General features: G+C 38.6%; 2 protein-coding genes across 16 annotated transcripts in view; one reads left to right on the top strand and one right to left on the bottom strand.

Annotated features, from left to right (window-relative positions):
• Nucleotides 1-21,770, top strand: part of NEUROG2 (neurogenin 2) — a 456,819-nt gene that overhangs the window by 42,813 nt on the left and 392,236 nt on the right. The window lies entirely within an intron of this gene.
• ANK2 (ankyrin 2) overlaps nt 1-21,770 on the bottom strand; it is a 372,658-nt gene that overhangs the window by 31,521 nt on the left and 319,367 nt on the right. For 12 of the 15 annotated variants that reach the window (XM_061343843.1, XM_061343845.1, XM_061343842.1 and 9 more), the window contains 8 exons: nt 13,117-13,341; nt 11,397-11,495; nt 10,102-10,256; nt 8,983-9,194; nt 7,933-8,137; nt 6,761-6,857; nt 2,494-2,722; nt 144-269 (listed from right to left, as the gene is read on the bottom strand). In XM_061343843.1, coding sequence (XP_061199827.1) covers nt 144-269; nt 2,494-2,722; nt 6,761-6,857; nt 7,933-8,137; nt 8,983-9,194; nt 10,102-10,256; nt 11,397-11,495; nt 13,117-13,341 — 1,348 coding nt within the window. The remainder of the gene's footprint in view (nt 1-143; nt 270-2,493; nt 2,723-6,760; nt 6,858-7,932; nt 8,138-8,982; nt 9,195-10,101; nt 10,257-11,396; nt 11,496-13,116; nt 13,342-21,770) is intronic. The other 3 variants (XM_061343855.1, XM_061343853.1, XM_061343854.1) reach the window with 1 other exon arrangement.

Below are 21,770 nucleotides of genomic sequence, written 5' to 3'. Positions count from 1 at the left end.
TAGCCACTTCTGGTGGGTTTGACTAGCCAAGTCAACATTTAATCCATTATTATAAAGTACTTTGGGACTGTTCTTCAGTCTGCTAAATTTACTCTGAACTCAGAAAATAAAAATACAATCCATAGCCCGTATTGTAACATTACCTTAACAAACAGAGGAAGTCTATTTTCCTTAAAGGCAAAAAAACTGAATATATGATGTTGCCCACTTTTTGTTAGTGGCACCAAATTGCCAAAGCAGTCAACATAGATGGGTTTTCCTTCTAATACCTATTGAATGCAAAAAAGAAGCAAAACAGCAATTAATTGCAGTGAGGTGGTTAGGATTTCTTCTTAAGCATAATTCTACAGTAGTTTCAACCAATTTCTTAAATTGCTAGGACTTGTCATCACTTACAAGGTTTGTTATGTACAGTTATCTAAAATCTGTGAAAATATTTCAGATTATTAAATTCCAAATGGAATACACTGTAAATTTAATAACAGCGTGACACTATAAGTGAGTGTTCAGTGTCATGAATCTAGCCAAATTCTCAATCTATATTTCAATATGGATTTTTTTACTGGCTATCGTTTTAGTATACTTTGTTCACCTGGTGTTATCATAACAGTCAAATAAATATTTTCTTCAGCAAACAAATCAAAAGTCCTTGCTTTGCCTGGCAGGATAATAAGCCAGCCAGGAATTATCATGAAGTTGCAGAGGACCTTTTTACCAGTGCAAAAGCTTTCTAAATTACATTACCTGTGTGTTTAATCTACTTGTAATAGCTTGTTGCAGCAGGGAAAAACAGTACATATGAGCAGATTCTATTTATTTCAGCTGGATTTGTAAAGGCTTTTGATAGCCTTTGAGCTTTTGAAAGTCAAGCCTCAGGTACATGCCTCTCTGAAATGCCTATATAATGATACTGCCTACCTCTTTGGATTGCTGTTGATATGGTCCCTCCATACATTTAAATCTCAGCTTACCACATTTGGAGGTACTCCCTTCAAACTGCCAATACATTAACATCACATCCTTACTTCCCAGAAATTCAGCTTGTCATTCAGTTTTATAAGCCCACACTTTATCTATCTGGTCTGCACAAGAAATGCCCGTCAGGGCTTCAGGAACAGCAAGGACAAAGTTTTTTAAAGGTGGGATTCTCATTCACTAAGCAGAAGAATATGCTATGCATGTAGTTAAGCACTTTCAATTTGTTATCCCTCCTGAGAAAGGTGATTGAGCAAGAAAATTGGCATTTAGCAGGCATGTTACTGGTTTCCACAAAGGAAAGCTTTTGCCTGTCCATCAAAGTAAAGCAGAATATTAATCAAACCTGCTAGTTAAACTTCCTGGCAAGCAAAGATGCTGACAAAATGTGACTACTGTTGACTGCCTTTTTGGTTAGTGATACCCACTTACGGAGCTATTGTAAGTTGAGATTTACCTGCCCTTTTCGGCTTTGACTATCTTCCCTTTTTTCACAATAGCCACTTAGTATCAGGTCAAGAATGTAACAGTTCAGCAAAGACCACCCTCAAAATTCATCTTTTACTCAGACATTCCTCTAAGAGGAAGTAACTGAAAAATTCAAGGTATCTCCTGGCAGTTTGATATAGAGCTAATTAAAACTAAGTAATCACAAGAAATAACTATGAGCTATTTGGATTGAACTAGAGCTAGCCTGCATCAATAGAACTTAGTTTTAGGCTAACTGAGGGAAAAGTGTGTCTACGACCCCTATTCACTACCTCTCAGCTCCCTGTTGAGTGACTTCAGTCTTTAGTCTTTTAGTACACCTAAAAACCCCAGTGAAGCTAACAAAATTCTTACAGACTACTGCATTTTGTTTAATAAGAGCCATGGGCAATGCTTCCTGCTTGCATAACCAGCCGTTTCAAACAGATTTCATAATACTTAGGTGGCAGTAGCTGTCTTAGTTCAGAATCTTAAAGAAATGCTGACCCTGACATCAGATAAATGGATGACAAAAAGCCTGAAACTGCTGGACTAAGTGGTAACTCCCAACTTCATTTTATTACCTGATTTCCTAGCATAAAGTCAGTCTAGTTTCTCAATACACAATTTAAGAGGTCCACCATGAAAATGTATCTTGGAAAAACAAATTGTTTCTATTTTGTCCTATAGCTTTTCTAAGCTTTAGTCCTGGAACAGAGAGCTCAGACTCAACCAATTCTATATTTACTGTCTATCTCCTTGAATCCAGCTTTAGGTTGCAGTCAGCTGAACATAGCTAACCCTCCCACTAGCCCTGTGGACTAAGATATCAGCAAGTGCTCATCGGGAATGGAATTTCATAATTTCTCTGGCAGCTACTTTTCCCTTACATCTAACAAAAGTCAGAGTTTCCATCTTACCATGTCATGTTACTGCATCACAATGGTATTTGTTGGCACTACTATTTTTCAGGACTTGTTGCAGATAAGGTGGCAGAAGAAAACACACATTAGAAAATGGAGAAAACTGTTTAAGATCCTTGTACAGTACCTCTACATCCCTGCTCCTGGCAACTTCAGCAAAATTTTCTTGTTGTTCTAGAGTTTTATCCACCTTGTCATCTGTCATGCAAAAACATCTTAACCGTGCTTCAATAGGATCATGTGATTTGGCAAACACCACAAATTTGGCCATGTACGGGACACAAATAATCTCTCTGTACACTTGTGAAGCAAAAGTAACAGATTCTTGTGTCTGTCGACAGTCTATTAACCAAAATCTGTAAAAGAAAATAAACAGTTGTGTTTATCAGCACACAATGATTTAAGCAAGAAGATTACGTTTTCACATCTTGGCAGCATTAGCTGGTAATGATACCAATCTTTTATAAGTTAGAATAAAGTGGAAAAAGTAGTTACCATTTGGGAAGAATAGCTTAAAAAGGCTCATGGTACCCCCTATGTATTTAGGAGCATGAATCAAAATCAACATGGAAAAAATATCAGATGCAGACCCTTCAATAGGGTCTCCTGATGCACAAACTCCATGCCACTGCTTGCCTTTCTGTCAAGTTCTCACTTGGCTGGAAACTTTTTAGCTTCCAGAAACATGACTGGCTTTTAAAGGATTTCAGGGGTTCACTTGTCCTGTGGCAGTCTCACAAACCTTACCTGAAGATTTACATATATGAATCTTTTCATATTTTTGTGTTTAGAAAATATATTACATTTATGTTTCTAATATTTAAATAGTCACTGATGGCTTACCAAAACCAAGAAATCCCAGAAATCATCACAATATTCAAAAAATGTTTTCCTTTTTCTATTTGGAGGTTGGCTGTGGCATACACTTTGTTTTAATCTGAATTGATTCCTAATAGTGAGAATATGTGATCAAATGTTTCCTGCCTTTTACAAAACAATTAAATCTCTTCTAGAATAAGTTCAGTGGTCTCTGCTTTCCATCTCTTTGGACAGTCTCTGATGATGTTTGAAATGATGATTACTCTTATCACTATCCTTCTAGAGCTGCCTAAAAGGTCTTTGAATTTGTTCTTCTTTATCAAATGTCATTATTTAATTTTCATGCATATAAGTAGAGAAGGGTGTAGTGGAAGTGTACAGTTCAGATTTCCCACTAACTGTGACTCTGCAATACGTGCCTTTTACCTAGAGAAATACAGGCTCTTTTTGACAGCTGCTTGCTGACAAACATCTGATGATGAAGAGAGTAATGCCCCGTAATTGCTTGTATCTAGTCATATGCTGAGGCTGTCATTTCTCTTCAAGGTTCTGACTACACTTAAGCTACAGAGTCGGCATCGCATCCCTTTCTCTTTAGCCTCCTGGAATCTTCCCAAGCATTGAACAATTTCCTGTTTGTTCAGTGCTGGACACATCAGGATACAACACATGGGTGTTAGTGAAATGTATACAAACTTCTGATGTAGCAGGAATGTGTGAAAGTTTCCTGGATTTTATGGATGAGGAGCAGGAGACTGAAACAGCTTTTGGTATGTGTTGCTTACCCTTCAATCTGTTCTCCATCTCTAACAGGTGAAATACAAAGCTGCCTTGCCCCAAACACTTGTTTGTCTTCTACCATCTAGCTTAAAGGTTAACAGTACATTTCTTATGCACAATATAAAAATTGAGTGTCTTTAGGACATTGTAAATGATTTTGTAACACTGTATGCAAAATCAGAAATTATATGAGTTTAGTCAGGGACTTTTAACTTTGATTTTGTAAGTTTTTTTGTTATGCATATTGAAGACCAGCAATATATATATAATCATAGAATCACCTGAGTTGGAAAAGACCTTTAAGATCACCAAGTTCAACCATTACCCCAGCACTGCCAAGGCCACCACTAAACCATGTCACTGAGGGCCTCATCTACATGATTTCTGAACACCCAGGGACAGTGATTCCAAACTGCCCTGGGGAGCCTGTTCCAATGCCTGATCACCTGATCACCCTTTCAGTGAAGAAATTGTTCCTAACATCTAATCTAGATCTCCCCTGGTGCAGCTTGAGGCCATTTGATCTTGTCCTGTCACTTGTTACTTGTGAGAAGAAACCAACTCCCACCTCACGACAACCTCCTTTCAGGTAGTTGTGGAGAGCGATAAGGTCCCCCCTGAGTCTTTTCTTCTCCAGACTAAACCCACCTAGGTCCCTCAGCTGTTCCTCACCAGACTTGTGCTCCATACCCTTCATCAATGCCACTGCCCTTCTATGGACCTACTACAGAACCTCAATGTCCTTATTGTAGAGAAGGGCCCAGAACTGAACGCAGGATACAAGGTGCAGCCTTGCCAGTGCCGAGTACAGGAAGAAAACATATATATTTCTGTATCTAAGCCATATTATATTTTGAAGACCCGAAAGCAGATGTGTCCACATCTGATTCCTACTACCCTTGCCTCACAGAGTTATGTTCATCACTGACTCACTTTTCATTGTAACATATTGTTTTACATCTAACATATTGTTTTACCAACTAAACTGTTTTACATCTAACATATTGTTTTACATCTAACATATTGTTTTACCAACAGCATCTTTCTAATGCATACACTGTGGATCCCAGTCTGTGATACATGTACAAGACAAACAAACATGTTCAAAGCAATGGGGAAACATTCCTGGAATAAATTGCTCTGCACCGTGTGAAGCCAGGAGCTGCTACTACTATTTCATTTAGGTACCACCATGACAGAGAAGTACTTTAAGATTACAGGGTAAGGTCATAAATTGTCTGAGTTCACTAATATAATTCTTACAAATGAGCATCTGCCTCTTACAAAGTATTGCCAGTGCATGTGAACTGGAACAAGCCACCTCAGAATTGTCAAACATACACAGTTACTTAAGACATACCATGGATGTTGCAATGCAGGCTAGAACTTCAGCTCCCAGGACAGGTCCTTTTCTACCAAAAACTACCTTTCTGTTTACTGAAAAGTACAGGTTCTTTAGCTTTTCTTTATGCTATTCAACCCAGGACAACCCTGCCCACTAATACCCATTTACAGATTTTCCCTATACCTTTGTCAAGAAAACTGACTTGTTATTTTGCAAAGATAACAACCTTTCACTAAAATAATTTTACTTCTCCTCCCAAAATGTAACAGTGAAAACGCACCAAGCATTTTACAAGGAGTAACATGCATTGCCTTCTTTCTCAGGTATCATTTAATTTATTTTCTCTGTGGAGCTGATGACATTTCTTTTAAATAAAATTCACTGTGTGGGTGGAAAGCATGCATGAGTTTGAAACCCGTAGGATGGAGATGGAAGTAAGATATTTGTAACCATTTGCTAGACTAAAAACACTAAATGTAATACTTTCCAGGTCATGGACTGCAGCTCCTAATACAAAGGAAGAGACTTCTGAGCATTTCTGTGATATCAATCACCCACAGAGTCCAAACTAAAATACATATATATATATAGATATAATTTTTTATATGAAATTCTGTTTGCAGAAAGACAGCAGTTGAACTTCATCACTAGAGCAGACGGTTAGAAGAGATTTTACAGGCTTTTCTTATTTGTAGGATATTCTGGAAGTAACATCTTTTCTAAGATGAATGCTGAACTACCCAAATAAGGGATTTCTGTTTCCATGGAAATTTGAGTATTTCTGCATCAGGGAGACAAGTGGCATTCAAAAGGAAACCATATTTTTTTTTCTAGCTACCTGAAAATTGAACTGTCCCTCATCAGGGACTGTAACAATAGCACACAGGGTAATGGGTTTAAACTGAAACGGGAAGGTCACGTTAGATACAAGGAAGAAGTTCTTTACTCTGAGGGTGGTGAGGCACTGGAACAGATTGTCCAAAGAAGTTCTGAATGCTCCATCCCTGGCAGTGTTCAAGGTCAGAGCACCTTCGGGGACATTGACTAGTGTGAGATATCCCTGCCCATGTCAGGGAGGTGGAACTGGATGATCTTAAGATCCTTTCCAACCCAAACCATTCTATGATCCTGTGATTACTATTTCAAAATGAAATGAGTATGTCATTTCTAGGATCATGGCAGGTGGTGACCAATAGCTGAGATAACTAAGATACCATTTTCTTTCCGCAGCCAGTAAGGACTGCACAGCTCTGGTATGTAATCTCTCTGGGCTAGGAGGCTACAAAATACCTTGCCAATTGGTTCACAACATAAACAAAGGATTTATGTTCCTTCTACTACATCAACTGAAATAGATTAAAGGAAGTACTTGCTGGGGAAAGAAAAAAAAAGAAAAAGATATACACTTGAAAGTTAAGACTATAAAACTCATATTTTGATGCATAGGTACCTGGCAGACACATTCGTTGTGAAGGAAACACATTCATTAACAAATGTCAGTGGTGTTGTTCCAGTGATGTCTTCCCACTGGGCAGGGGTGGTTCCTCCTGAAATGAGATTAAAATGATTAAAAAATCAAAATGTTAAATCAAAGCCCAGCAAGTCTGCAACCTTCTTGCTTCTAAAAATATTTTATATTCTTCTGAGTTTTTAATTGTTAGGAAACCAGAAATAAGCCCAGATGTGCCTTCTCCTCAGGTCCATGTTATTCTGCTAATGCTAATAGGATCATATAGGATTCCCCTAAGAAAACAAAGCTCGCAAATGATTTTCAAATGTGTCTTGCAGAACAGTTCCAGAAACATTAGAAGGCTGAATTTAGGGGTAGAGATGTCATTTTAGAAATTACTTTTGCTTGTTCTAAACTCTTCAAACTGCAGGGCAAAATTGGCCCAGATATAATGCAGACTCCTTTTTGAAGTTTTCTAGAGGATCCTTGCAGATTTACTCTCCCCCCAAGAAATGTACTCAAACGCCTCTGTATTGAGACCATTCCTCTCTATTTAAATGCAAATACTTTTTTGAGGGTGACATGTTGTATTTCAGCAGCTACCTAACATCTTAAAAAAGCAGAAAATTGTAAAGGCATGGGTTCTCTGGAATGACTCATGCCATATTTCAGTGTGTAATGTATCTTATGTTGGGTCAGTATTCAAAATCAGTTTGAAAATTAAGAAAGATGCTAACTTCTAAACAGAATAAATGTATGCAGCTCATTTCCGCCTTTTAACTGAGTATGAGACGCTCATCACTCTGGAGTTACAGCAAGTACAAAGTGTTTAACTCCACTATTTTCCTTGAAGCATACTGCAACATTATGTCTGCATTACACTTACACTGTTAGGCAGAGGTATGTTGGTTTTCAAGAAACAAACTGTGAGGAAAATGCAAAAAACCCAAGGCCAAAATCTATGATTATATTACACATCTCTTGTTAGTCAAAACAACAAATGTTATTTCTGCTATAAAGGAATTGTTTGGAAAGTAATTTATTTTCACAGGCTCTCAACCCAGTCACATTTTCACCAAGATTTCCATGTGTACCATCAGTGTAATATATTCAGCCCACAATGACTGACAATTTAAAGATGCAGATAAAAACCTCTACTATTTGCATCCTACCTGTTATGCTGCATAGTAGCCTTAAAGTAGGTGTGTCACCTCCATAACCATTCATGATCCCATCACTGGAGGCCTTGGGGATGGGAATGGTCATTGTGATGGGTTTATGGAACTTCCTTCTCCTGGGCTCCAGCGTGACTATAGGACTGAAGGTAGCCTTGTTGCCTAAAATCTTCTTCATAAGTTCGGTATGCATAGGTTGAGCCTTTCAAAAACAAAAGGCAATAATAGAATAGGTATTTGAAAACAGTTTAGTGAGTATGTAAAGAACCGAGTCTGTATATTGCCACTAAACCCTTAAGCTTTTACACTAAATGGCACCATTTCCCTTGAAAATCCGCAGCCAGAATAACTGACTGCCAGCGAGGGCAGACCTCCCTTTCTCAACTTTCCCATGCCTCCCTCCTCTTCCTATCCCCTTTCTTGGTGCTTCTCAGACCCTTTACAGTATTAATTTAATTCACTTAACCAGTAGCAAATGAAGTCCTTGTCACCTTTGGGGTTTTTATCCACCTTAGAACAAGCTCTGAGCTATTTTAATTATTCAACTATTCATAGGGGATTTCAGCAAGGACAGTCTCCTGGCCAAGGTAAGCTGTGGTTGTGGCCAGCAGGAGTTGGGGATGGAGGTAGGAGAAAAATTTCCCTCTCCTTTAGTAATTAACTGCTAGCCTGCTTTACTTCATGCTGAGAATCTGCAGATTTGACCCAATTATTACACCACCTTGTACTTCTCTGATGGCTTTCATAAGAAGCATCTAAGAAATTATTCTATGACCTGTTACGTTAATATCATCATCAACTAAATTTGGTGCTGTTCCCAAGATCATATAGACAGTTAACAGACAGGAATATCCAAAGCTTTGGCTGTTGAATAAAATTCTTTGTATTATTATTTTTACTAGAAGCATTCTAGAGAACAACCTACAACATCATAAGCTGAAAAAGCTGGATCTCCATTCTGAAAAGGTGATTTCACATGGGGAAAAAAAGTAAAAAAAAGGAAAGAAAAAAGAAAGAAAAATACACCCTGTAGTTGTTTCTCTGTACCTGAAGGCCAACGCGAATTCTTTTGGTGAGAGCCCCTTCTGGGAAGACTGCCTGCACTTGTGGTACAACAGTGCTGCTTAGCACACCGCCCTCTGGTCCAATGAGGTTACTGTCCTGTTTGATCCGAGATACCACTGCAAAGTACTGAGGGAAATCTCGGGTGACGATGCGGCAAATACGTTTCTTCTCAAGCTCCTCTGGGGTATCAAGTACTGAGGCCAAAAGAGAAGATGGTCAGAAGACAAGAGTTTTGTACAAACACAGTATATTTCAAAGTGCATTCAAGCTTTTCACAGTTTAACTGCAACTTATGAAAGTATTTTGTCTAGAAATCAAAGGGGAAAAGGAAACATACCCCAGTATTTTAAGTTCAGATAAAACAGAGAAATCAAGAAAGGAACAGACTAACAGAACTAACTGAAGGGAGCTTAAGACAGCACTCAAAACATTCTGACAAAATCCCCCAAATTGGTAGGCAAGCAAGCAAAGGGATTGGTCCAAGCCCCTTTCTACTTCAAGTGTTTACACCATGATCTGGAGTAGCGTCAAGTAAACCAAACTCCAAATGAAAAAAGTACCGAAGTCTGAGTTCAGCTCTAAGCACTGAGTTGGCTGGTTTACTTTTGGAACTTTTTTTGTTAAAAAACCCCCATCAATACTAGTAACAAATTCTGCAGATCCTAGACAGCCCAAGGCCATTCTGTTCCCTCCAAAAGCAAGAGTACACATCTAGCTGTTTGGTAAGGATTAGTATGATAATTGACTTATTTTAGAAAGATGTTTGTTATGGAAGCTTTTTGTTCAACACTAAGAAAAGAAGCAGTAAAAAACGTTAAGTGTAGCATCTATTCTCAACTTCATGATGGTGGATTCTGTTTTGTCCCACTACTTCAGCAGAGCACGCAAGGGAAGCATAAGCATGCAGCGCACCTGCTGGCTTCTATATTGAAAACATGATTACGCTCTAGTGTGACTGAAATGAAGCATCTGGAGAATGCAGTGTCAGAAATACTAAAGTGGTCCAAACATGAGGTGTTAAAGTAGAATAAATGGTAGGAGGCTATGACCCTCAGTTACAGAAGAAATGTGGAAGCAGAAGAAAAAAGTCACACTGGGTACCTTCATCCATCCCATTCAAGATTTCGTTCAGTTCATCTTCAGTGTATTCACAGAAGTGCTCCTTCCAGCTGTCCCCATTCTCACTGCGCAGGATCACCAGCTCTCGCTCTCTCCCACGCAGAGCAGCAAAATGGGGAATCTCCACAATCACAGGCCTGGCACAGCAACACAGCACATTAAATGCACATGGGAGAGAGGAAGAAACAGGATTAACAGCCACTCTATTCAGTCTGCCACAAAGTGACCTGGAATTCTACCTGTTTAGCTGGAACGCTTCTGTATAATCCTAAATGAGTAGGTCACTAACACATACTAGATTTTTACAGGGACCCAGTAAATGTTGAAGGACAGATTAAAAAGTGCATTCACCTCTTTCCACAGTGTGAATGATATCTGGTAAAACAATTAACAGGAAATTTAGTAATTGTTTTGAAAAATCATAGAAAAACTCATGCTCATTTTAGTTGTCACTACTGTCTGGGTTAACATGTGCAACTTCATTTCAAAGAGAATCTACTGTAATGTATATCAACAGTGGGACAAATTCTGATCTCACTTATGCTAGTACAATTCAGAATAATTCTTTGCAACTGGTGGCCTATTGTATTATGTGCCAATTTTACTTCTACATATTATAATGAATTTATTCCTGATTTACACTCTGGGAAAGATAAAGGAGGTCTGAGGAGATTATCTGGGTTTCTATTTCAGTATAGGAGAAAAGAATTAGCCTTGTTGCCTCACAGGCAGATGTCAATATATGTATCAGTGTATGTGCCACATATATACAACACCTGCATGTATATCTAGATCTGTATATACATATGTACTCTTAGAAATAAGAGAGAAAATACAAATATATTTGTATATACACTTCTCTAATTAGAGGACTTCCACAGGTTACCATGTACATAGTAAATGCCATGTGTTCTATTATGCTGGTGCTATCCAACATATAAGCAGATAAAAAAAAAAATTTAAATTTACAGTAGATTCTTTTTTTCTGTCCCGATCCAGGTTGCTTTGCTACAGACACCAAGCATGTAACTAGGAAGATTTCATGCCAAAACAAAAATGAAGGCCACAGTACTTGAAGAAAAAGATACAAACATACCACCAAAACAAAACCACATATCACAAGGGTTGAAAAATGGTCCACTAAGGGTTAGGTATACAAAATTGCAAATGATAGAAAGAGACAATATCATGGGCATAATGACATAAAAAAATCATATTGCAGAAGGAGGAGGAGAATGGGGAGGTCAGCGTCCATCAATTTGTTTCATCTCTCCTACCCAAGGAATTTGGTCCCAGGAGGCCCCAGCTGAAGGATTCGGCTGACCAAGCTTTCTCCCTCATTAAGTGGGGGAGGAGCCGTAGGCAGATGAAGTTTACTGAGTACATCCAAAGCAGCAGTGAAAGAAAGAACATAAATAAGCTTTATGTATTTTTTGTGCCAGAATGCCAGTGCCACCCATCTGGTCCACAGAGTGGAATTAGGCTGTACACTGAATACAGTTTCATCCTAGTGATGACAATTTGGTGATGAGCAAAACCAGTTTCCTTGATTTAGGATATTTCTTGCTTATGGGAAGGCAAAGGAAGTTTTGGCAGTGAACTCAATGGGAACAGAATTCAGACTTTAGAAAGCATCTCTGTAAATGGTACAGTAATTTTCTGATTTCACTGCCAGCACATCTAGAAAAACTCTTGCAGGAAGGTCACAGAGATCTGAGAATGAATAAAACTAGGCTATGTCTTTCAGGTGAAACATTCTCATCAGGCAGAAGAACCATTAAAAATAAAATGGGAAACACTCTTTAAGATCAATTTGTGTGTGATAAAGATAATGGTAATACTAAAAGGGACATCACAATATTTCTTCTGCTCTTCTTTCTTTCTACTTCTCTTTAAAAATGAGCTGGTGGTATAAAGCATCCAATTAATAGCTTGTTTGCTGTTGCTTGTGATATTAAGAGCTAGCCTGTATCTCAAAAGGAATGGTTGGCTTGCTCTTAGCATCACACTTGCAGTGTATTAGAATTGCTCTTGCTTTTTAACCAGATTACAGGAATAGTGAAACAACCAGAAGATGTCTTGGGTATGTTCTCCTTTCACACTCCATAGAAATGCAGTGGGCAGTTAAAAGCAACCAATCACCTACTTTCTCTCCCTCAGCTCAGTCTGTTAGCAAAAGCACTAACGAAGGTAGCAGCTCTGATGACTGCCCATTATAATACGATTTTAAAGCAGCTGATTTGTTCCTAAATGGACTGTAACTGTTCCTGTTTACAGAGTCACTTTCTTTTACAATTCCTGAATGAAACTGTTTATTGTAATAGAAGGGGTTCCTTCAATCATCCACTTTTGGATGAAACAGTTGATAGGGGGAACAGTTGGTAAAACAAAGCGTGGAGAACTGCTGCTTTCAGCTGAAAATCCCTACGACAAGCTCAGCAGCAGCCACAAATCTCATCTTTCTATGGGGTTTGTAGCATAGGACAAAAAAGACAGCCAAAATCTTCCAGGGTTGTCCCATTGCTTAATTTAGCAATTTCAACCCCAGAAAAATCAAAGGCACTGTGCTTCCCTGATAGGCCAAGTTACTGGTTACACAACACAAGTCTCTAAAACACGCAGCAGTAACTTGTGTTGCACATGTAGCAGGCTTTACATTTGGGCTTTAGATCAGTGCTGTGCTAGTCATGCCTTAGATGCAGATTATTTCCTGGCTGCAGAGGGTCCTTTCCCACTATAATACCACAACACCGAGTAATAGTTCTATGCAAGGAAGCACAGTGATCTTAGTGCTAGTGGTTAAAATACCTGTTTTCAAAGGAAAAGGCATAAAAGCTTTCTGAATTGTCAACAAACAACTGATTTGTATTTCACACAGCCGGTCTGTTACCATATGTTATAAGCATCTTTTCTAATAAATGAACCATTTCAGTGCAACTTGCAAACAGACAAAAAATAGACCAAACATTTTCCATTAGGCCAGATGACAGCCCTTACCCAAGAAACTGAGCACCAGAAGGTCCCACTTCTATCAAGCGGCTGGCCAGACCTTCACCTTCCACCATAGGAGGCATGGTGGCCAGTCTGTGACGTTTCACCAACCGGCAAGTCACTCGTGTTGGAGCAGTGCATTTCCGTGGAGGTATAATGATTCGGAGTCCGTTGTGTCTGCAGCCTCTCATGGCACCCCCACGAGCATCTACCATGAAACTAACTAGGAAGCTGAAAAATCAGGGGGAAGAAAATGAGATACAAGCCATATCGAAGTGCCTTTGGTTACGTTCCACATATGTAACAAACTACGTATGTGCATATCGCTCTTTCTCAAGATGTACAATTTGAAAAAGACATTCTCCCATGTGAAGCACCAAATCATGCTAAGATCATTTATTAGTTAAACTAACATCTGCTATCTAAGAGTTCTTCACAGAAAGTCATATTTTAAAGTGCTGCTGCTGGGAAAAATACCAGCAGTCACTAATAAATGTGAGTGCATGTGTCTCTACCCATTAGAGACAAAGTCAACTGCAAATATCACTACTCTGTACCTGCATGCATCTCCACTGTAAATCTAGCACTCTTTAGTTATCTTACTGAAGAATATTATTTATGACTTATGGATATAAAGCCAATTCTGACTGGAGGGACTGTTGGGGTTTGGGGCGATTTTAAGATATCTATATGATCTTCTAGTTATTTGCTAAACTATAATTTCTAACAAAAAATGGGTTTGGATTTAAAAGAAAAATTCATTACGGAGCATGTGGATACAATTCATATTACATGAGTGGAGCTAGCACCTATTTATGTAAAAACCCAACACATCCTTACTGTTTGAGGGAAAATGTGGGATTCTGGTGACATGACAATACCTGCAGTCGCTATATAAGAAGTTCATTTATGGATTTTTGCCTTTCTGCATTACTTTCCACAGCAATATAATGCCCCAGTGGAAAACTTACAGATGCAGAAAACTATCTTTAGAGAGCTCTCTTATTTCTTTCTTTTTCTTTAAAAGGGAGAAAAACATTTCATGAAATTTCTTTTGTCCTGAACTTTTAATAGTGCCATATATAACCAACAGGTATATTTTGACAGGTTTGTTACAAAGGCTTGGGACATTCTTGGGAAAGGTGTAGAACTACTTCTATTTCTTTTATTATTTTTTTTTAGCTGATTTATGACTTAGGATCATGCCTGATGTGGGATGGGAATGCCAGTTTGCTGGAAGTGAAAATAAGAGTAGATAAGACAGAATGGTACCAGGCCTACTTCTAGCCACTAAAATAGAATCATCACATTAGGAGTCGCAGAAATGCTACTGAAGAACCTGCAATAGAGAAAAGCCCTTATAACATGAGTAACAAATACAGGTATTTTTCCACTGTTCCCTTGACTGTTCTGTGCAACAAACATTGCATCCATTTCTTGTCCACACAGCTACAAGTAATTTCACATGCTGTAAAAACACAACACTCAACACACCATGCAAATCAGAAAAATGGGTGATGGAAAGGAGCCACAAGCGCCAGTCAGAAGCACACCATGCACCATGGATGCCAGTCTTTCTCACGCATGCAGTCTCCTATTCTACTGCCATTCATATACCTCTAGGTTTTGTTTAGTGTAAAAGTCTGGGTAGTACAACCTTTATCTCATTCCTTAGAGGTTGGTGTTTCTGTGGTTTTAACAAGGGGGGGGGGGGAGGGGGGGGAAGAAAATGAAACCATTTTACAGCTTTGATTCTCTGGGGATTATCTGAGAGCTTGGAAGCTTCCTTCACAAAACACACACTTTATACATACTAAAGCACAGATGAAAGAAGAGCTTAAGAGATACTAAATGCTCAATTGTTGCAATAATACTGTAGCTTTATCAAAGCGGTTCTGAATTACATTTTGGAGAATCAGTCCAAGTCTCTATTATGATGGATGCATTTAGAGGTAGTTATGAACACTGAGTGCTGGAAGAAGAGTTTCACATTTTGATGCTAATACTAGCAGCAAGAGAAAAAACACCCCCACAATTACCCAAACCTAACAAGTGCACTTACTGAATTAAATTAGCATTCACATTTTTCATTGTGTAAGTTGTCATGAATACAATTTTTATGATTCAGTTATTTTCATTATTGACATACTACTCAAGATTGCATACTTTAACAACTGAATAGCCTTCTTTTGCCGCCCATCACTGAAATATTACTGTAGGTCATCTATCTGTCTCATGTCCTCCTTAGCTATTTCCCCATGTGTTTCAGCAATGCCAAAACCATGGTTAACTGCTAGAAGAATACACAGACACAAAAGGTAAGGGTCCAAATCAAATAATCCCCCTATCTGAGCACAATAATGGGTTCCATTGCTTTTAATACAATCCTTTTTCTCCTTGTAGTGATTTCCTTCCAGACTAAGAGATAAGCAGAGTGCTGAAATAGTGATGCCGTCTCATAAAGCACACCTTACCCACTTCAACAATTAAGATAACCAGCTTGTGCCATAAAACCAATATAAAAGCTAAAGAAGCAGGAGTACTCTTTGATTTTGACTATCTGTAACAAACTTGTAGCTCACCTCATACACACAGTCTTATCCTGTGTTCTCACACCTGTAAAACTCAGGATCTAATACAGATCAACTAAAAAAGGAGGGTGGCATTTGTCTCTAGCAAGCACTCGAGATGCAGAAGGATAGCTGTGTGTTTTCAGGCCTTAAAGTTCCAACTCTTTCCTTCAGCTCAAGTTTACTGAATGCGCTGGTGGGTCTGTCCGTCAATCTATCACAACATCTATCGGTAATCGATTGCTGAAACCAAGCATAGCTCCAAAGAGTGGAAAAACAGGCCAAGGTAAGTATCACTGGAAAGTGGACATCAAGAAAACAGAATAAAAATAGCAGGGCGTTATTATTCAGGGTAAAACCAGCTGTATCTATCCTAAGGAAGGTCCATTGTATTTACTAAATAATGGGACACAATCTAGCAAACAGAAGTGTTCACCACAGTAAACACCAAAAAATAGATTTGTGCTGTATCACAGAAATAGACCCTCAGATGAAATGGGGGACTCCTAAAGGGCTTTGTGACTTCTTCAACTGCTGGACAGCAAATCCAGACAAACACAGAATTCTGTGGGGACAGCACAGAAAGATTAGTGCCAATTGCCACACGAGATATGGAGAACACAGTTGACAAAACCAGCTATATACTATGAAATTTCAAAAAACCCCGAATTTTAGACAACTAGCATGAATTACTGCAAAGGAAAGAAACTGAAGGACAAAATTCCTCAGCTCCAGAACCATGGAATAAAAGTCTGAAAGAACAGTACATTGATAGAGGACTTGTAAAGCTGACAGACTTATAAAAGTATGTTCTTTTTCACCATACCACCCTGTTTATTTCACAGCCATTTGCCACATTCCTTTTTTCATCCACTTATCTAATCCAATTTCTTCTTCCCTTTTTTTTTTTTTTTTTAATAAGCACATTTCACATACTGACTGCTATACAATAGGGTCAGGCAAATAATTTGTAATAAAGAATTTTCTGAATCATAGCAGACTCTTTTTCTGCCTATCTGCTGCACAACAGGGCATTTTGATTATGGCATTACTGCTCCAGGACTAGGAAAGCTTTGGCCTTTTGAAGAACTGTGTATATCAACATGCAAATAATCTATACAAAACCAACACATGACATAAAACATTATGTCTGAAATGTGTATTTAGAAAAGTAAAAAATTAATAATACAGAGGAAAAGTAAAATGCTCATTAATCATTTTGTTGCCCATGCACACACGCATTATTTTTCCTCTCCCTAACGTTTCTTTGGCCAGATGTTGTTAAGTGACAAGGCTGTAATAGGAAGAGATTGTGCTCAAATGAACAGACAAAACTAGCAGGAATAACTAGTAGATCAAGGCATCACTCTGGGAAGTGGCACATTATCACAATAAACTTCAATGGTCAAAAGACAATAACACCTAATTCTAGCATATGAATAACCCTAAAATCATACAAACTCCCTGAAGCTTTGTTGCGTGCTGCATGCAGAGAGCCAGTGCTTTGCTTTACCATCCCCGAGAAGTACCCGTTCAATCTTTGCATTGGTCTTCCCTGCTCTGATTTCAAACTTCCTGAAGAGCCTCCTTCTGCCAGTGGCACTGGGCACCCTCTGCTAATGCCAACTTTCTTGTGCAAAAAAGTGACTTTTGCCTAAGTAGGATACATGGATCATTCCAGGTGTTCTAATCGCAGGAAGAGCTACTAAAAGCAATGCCAACAACTATGTACAAAGAATGAAAGGGAGAGGGCTCATTAAAGAGAAATGCAAATGGCTGTGAATAGTTCAAGAGGAAAAAAAAAATAAAAAAATTAAAGGGATTAAAGGGAATCAGAAAGCTCTTGCAGGTTATCACTAGGAGAGGAGAAGAAAGAGGGAACCCTAAAAGTATTAGGCTGCTAAATGTTCCTTACATACTTTTATGATAATTTATTATAATATTTAAAATATATAAAAAAAAGAAAATCTAAAAGAAACTAAAATAACTTACACGAACTCCATGTAGATATAATAGCTACCATTGTCAAATGAGGTTAAAGATATTTTAATAGGGGAAAGAAAACCTTAGCAGAGACTAAATGGTTGGGAGAAATGAAGGAAAACTGAGAAGAGGGAAAAAAATACAAACAGGAGAAAACATTTGGACAGTTGATAAGTAGGAAATCATTCTTGTGAGCCCTTTAATACAAAGGTGGACAAAATAACTGAACTGACTGATCAAGCAATGCATCAAAATAACGTGTACTTTCCATCAGCAAAAGTCCATTTCAGAATATGTTCTAAATGTCCTTCCTGTAATAACTATATATACTGGAAGCATCCTTCTTTACCACTGATTTCGGCTTATCTTGGCAGCCCACGGCAAGAACTTAAATTTCAATTAAGTGATGGTTCAAAATCAAAGCAGATTATTAATTCAAGCAGCAAAGTCAGAATTTGTATGTCAAGGGAAACCAGGGCAACACCACGATGATCTTTCTCAGCACTCTTTTAAAGAAAATGAGGGGTAAATCAGGATTCCTTTTTTCTTTTCTTTTCTCTTTTCTTTTTTTCCTTTTTCTTTTTTCTTCCTCTCTTCTCTTCTCTTCTCTTCTCTTCTCTTCTCTTCTCTTCTCTTCTCTTCTCTTCTCTTCTCTTCTCTTCTCTTCTCTTCTCTTTTCTCTCTTCTCTCTTCTCTCTTCTCTTTCTTCTTTTCACCAGCCTCTGGGAAAATTGAACAGTACAATGGGCTGTTAAAAACTACACTGAGAGCAATGGGTGGTGGGACTTTGAAACATTGGGATATACATTTACAAAAAGCCACCTGGTTGGTCAACACCAGAGGATCTGCCAACAGGGCTGGCCCAGCCCAGGCAGAACTTGTACATACTGTAGAAGGGGATAAAGTTCCTGTGGTGTACATAAAGAATTTTCTGGGGAAGCCAGTCTGGGTTATTCCTGCTTCAGGTAAAGGCAAACCCACTCATGGGATTGCTTTTGCTCAGGGACCTGGACATACTTGGTGGGTAATGAGGGAAGATGGGGAAATCCAATGTGTACCTCAGGGAGATTTGATTTTAGGGGATAACAGCCAATGAACTCAATTATATGCTGTTGCCTGCTATGTAGCACTTTTATAGCCCACCAACTAGATACCTTCAGGTTACCAGTGACTGTCCCTTGACTTCCGCCGACCATCATCCCAACAAAGAATGTACTTTGATGAAACTAAACAAATTCTGTGGTATCATCAGCAACAATCCAGCACTGCACACAGCCTCTCCTGCTCTGAAAGACTGTTACAAGAGATGAAGCCTGACATCATGGACCAGATGAACTCGCCAGCTTTATAGGGATCAGAATGCACTAAAGAATGATATCTCTCTCTCTTTGTGTGCGTATGGATGTGTATATATATATATATATATATATGAGACAAGAGTGATGGTACACTGGAAAATGTGAGACCTGAGCATGACATGAATGGTATGGAATAAGGGGTGGATACTGTCCTGGGTTCAGCAGTAGCAGTCATTTTTCTCAGTCTTAGTAGCTGATGCAGTGCTGTGTTTTTGACTCTCAGCCTGAGAACAACACTGATAACACTGACATTTTTAGTTGTTGCTCAGTAATGTTTACTCTGACCAAGGACTTTCTCAGTCTCATGCTCTGCCAGGGAGGAGGGGAAGCCAGGAGGTAGCAGAGACAGGACACCTGACCCAAACTAGCCAAAGAGGTATTCCATACCACAGCACGTCATGCACAGTATATAAACTGGGGGTAGTTACCTGGCAGGGCTAGATCACTGCTCGGTCAGCTGGGTATCGGTTGGCAGGTGATGAGCTGTTGTATTCTCTTCCCTTGTTATTTCCCTTGTCATTATTATTATTGGTGGTAGCAGTAGTGATTTGTGTTATACCTTAGTTACTGGACTGTTCTTATATCAATTCGTGGGAGTTACATTCCTTCGATTTTCCTCCCCATCCCTCCGGGAGTAGGGGAGGAAAGGGGGACTGAGCGAGTGGCTGCATGGTTCTGGGTTGCCAGTTGGGCTTAACAACACTTCACTTTTTCTTTCCTTTCCTTTTTCTTTTCTTTCTTTTTTTCTTTTCTTTCTCTTTTCTTTTCTTTTCTTTTTTCTTTTCTTTTTTCTTTTTTCTCTTTTCTTCTTTTCTCTTCTTTTCTTTTCCCTTTTCTTTTCTTTTCTCTTTTCTCGTTTTTCTTTTTCCTTTTCTTTTCAAGAAAAATATAAATAACTAAAGCAATTCTTTTCTAGGAAAAAGTTAGAGACTGCAGGTGAGTCTATACATGCTTCTGTTAAACTCATGGTTAGCAGGTAGATCAAGCATTATCCAATCTCCTCTAATTTAGCAAAATTTACTCATACATTACAGAGGATTTTTAATTCTTTTCAATTCTAGAGCAATTGAAAACTACATACTTGCCATATGAAAGGTAACTACATCAAATAACCTTGGCTATATATAGGGCATATACAGAAGGCCCCTAAATCTTTCAGGCTGCTTCCATGCCTTCTACAGAGAGCAGAGAAAATGGTTCCACTCAAACAAAACACAGACAATATGTATGCACTAGATCTATCCACCTTACAAGGACAAAATGTTGTGGTGTGTTTCATGAAATAGCTGCATTTCAGGTCTGAGCCCAAGTTATTTATTTTGTTGATTTTATTCATGCAGAATTAACTTGGTTTTATTCTGTATCTGTGCTCATTTGAAAGATAATATCAGGTTGAACAAATAAACTAAAAACTGAACACGTCAGCAGTAGGGAGGGTGGTGTGAAAACAGGTACTTATTGTGTGATACTTATTGTGTGATTTATTGTGTGCCAGGTAGAGAGAGCCTTGGGTGACATGGTCTAGGGTGAGGTGCCCCGGTTAGAACTAGATGATCTTAAGGTCCTTTCAAAACCAAATCATTCTACAATTCTATGATTTGTGAAGAATCAGTGTCACGTAAATAGCTTCGTAGAATAGTCACAGTGTCAGGTGGCTGTGAATGCAAGCATGTTAGCACTCTAACACACGTCTTATTCTGTAGAATCATTTGAGGAGCCATGCAAACCCAGCATCTTTGTGAATTGCCTTTCTAGAACAGGCAATAGTTCTGTGAACACACAAACCCAGAGTAGGCCAACTCAATACACCATCACTTTCATACGCTCAGTTTGGGTGCAATTATCTTTTCAGAACAGCTAGGCAGGCACACATGCTCTCATCAGGTAGCAGGGAGCAAGAAAAAGTTCTAACTAGAGCACATCCATCATAGACACATTTAAGAACTTTTCTGCATATATTATCTTAATTTTTAAAAGAAACTGGGAAACAAGGAGATAGCAGCAATTCAGTGTTAGTCACAGAGTGAAGAAGTAGAAACAATCAGGGTGCTTCAGCCATTGTAAAGTGTTCAGCTGGAGAGGAAAACTGACAAGGTCTAAAATTAAGAAACAGTGCCTTGATCCAGATCCTGCTGAAGTCAACAGCAAGTCATTCAACAATCTCAGTGTGCTTTCCATTAGGCTGCAACTATGCCATACATCAACAAGGCAAAATACACATTCCAGGAGGACAAAAAACATGATCCTACACAGGAAACCACTAGAATATTAACTTCTGGTAACATTGTCTTCACTGCACTAGTCAACTAAAGGGAGATTGTGTGACATGACCTAAAAATATGGGTTTGTAGTTTAAGTTTTTATTTAATAATTTTACATTTAAGATGAACATTTAAGAAGATTTTCACCTTTATACAGTTCTGTTAAAGGAGATGAAAAGGCACTGTGCCAATAAACAGTTTGCCAAGTGAAGGTCATCTCCTTCCACTGGGTAGGTACTGCTTCAGGTGACACAATGTGCCAGTGATTCAACCACTGATTAACTGAGGTCACACAAAAAATGCATCTGGAATGAAAAAATAAATATACTGGGTCTCTGCTGTTATTTTGCTAGTTTTAATAGGGTGGCACAATTTGGAAAATATGGCTTAGGGACTGCATCTGTATTATTTTTTATATAGATAAGGGGTATAAAAGCCTCCCTAAGCAATGTAACAGCTAAAGCAGCCTCTCTGCAATGGTTTGGGTT

This window comes from Neopsephotus bourkii, unplaced genomic scaffold (assembly GCF_033783945.1).
Source record: "Neopsephotus bourkii isolate Nb327-2 ecotype Australia unplaced genomic scaffold, CSIRO-AGI_Nbou_v1 NB_1827, whole genome shotgun sequence".
Classification (NCBI taxonomy): Eukaryota; Metazoa; Chordata; class Aves; order Psittaciformes; family Psittacidae; genus Neopsephotus; species Neopsephotus bourkii.
The sequence above is the reverse complement of the archived record's forward strand: the minus strand, read 5'-3'. Positions and strand labels throughout refer to the sequence as shown.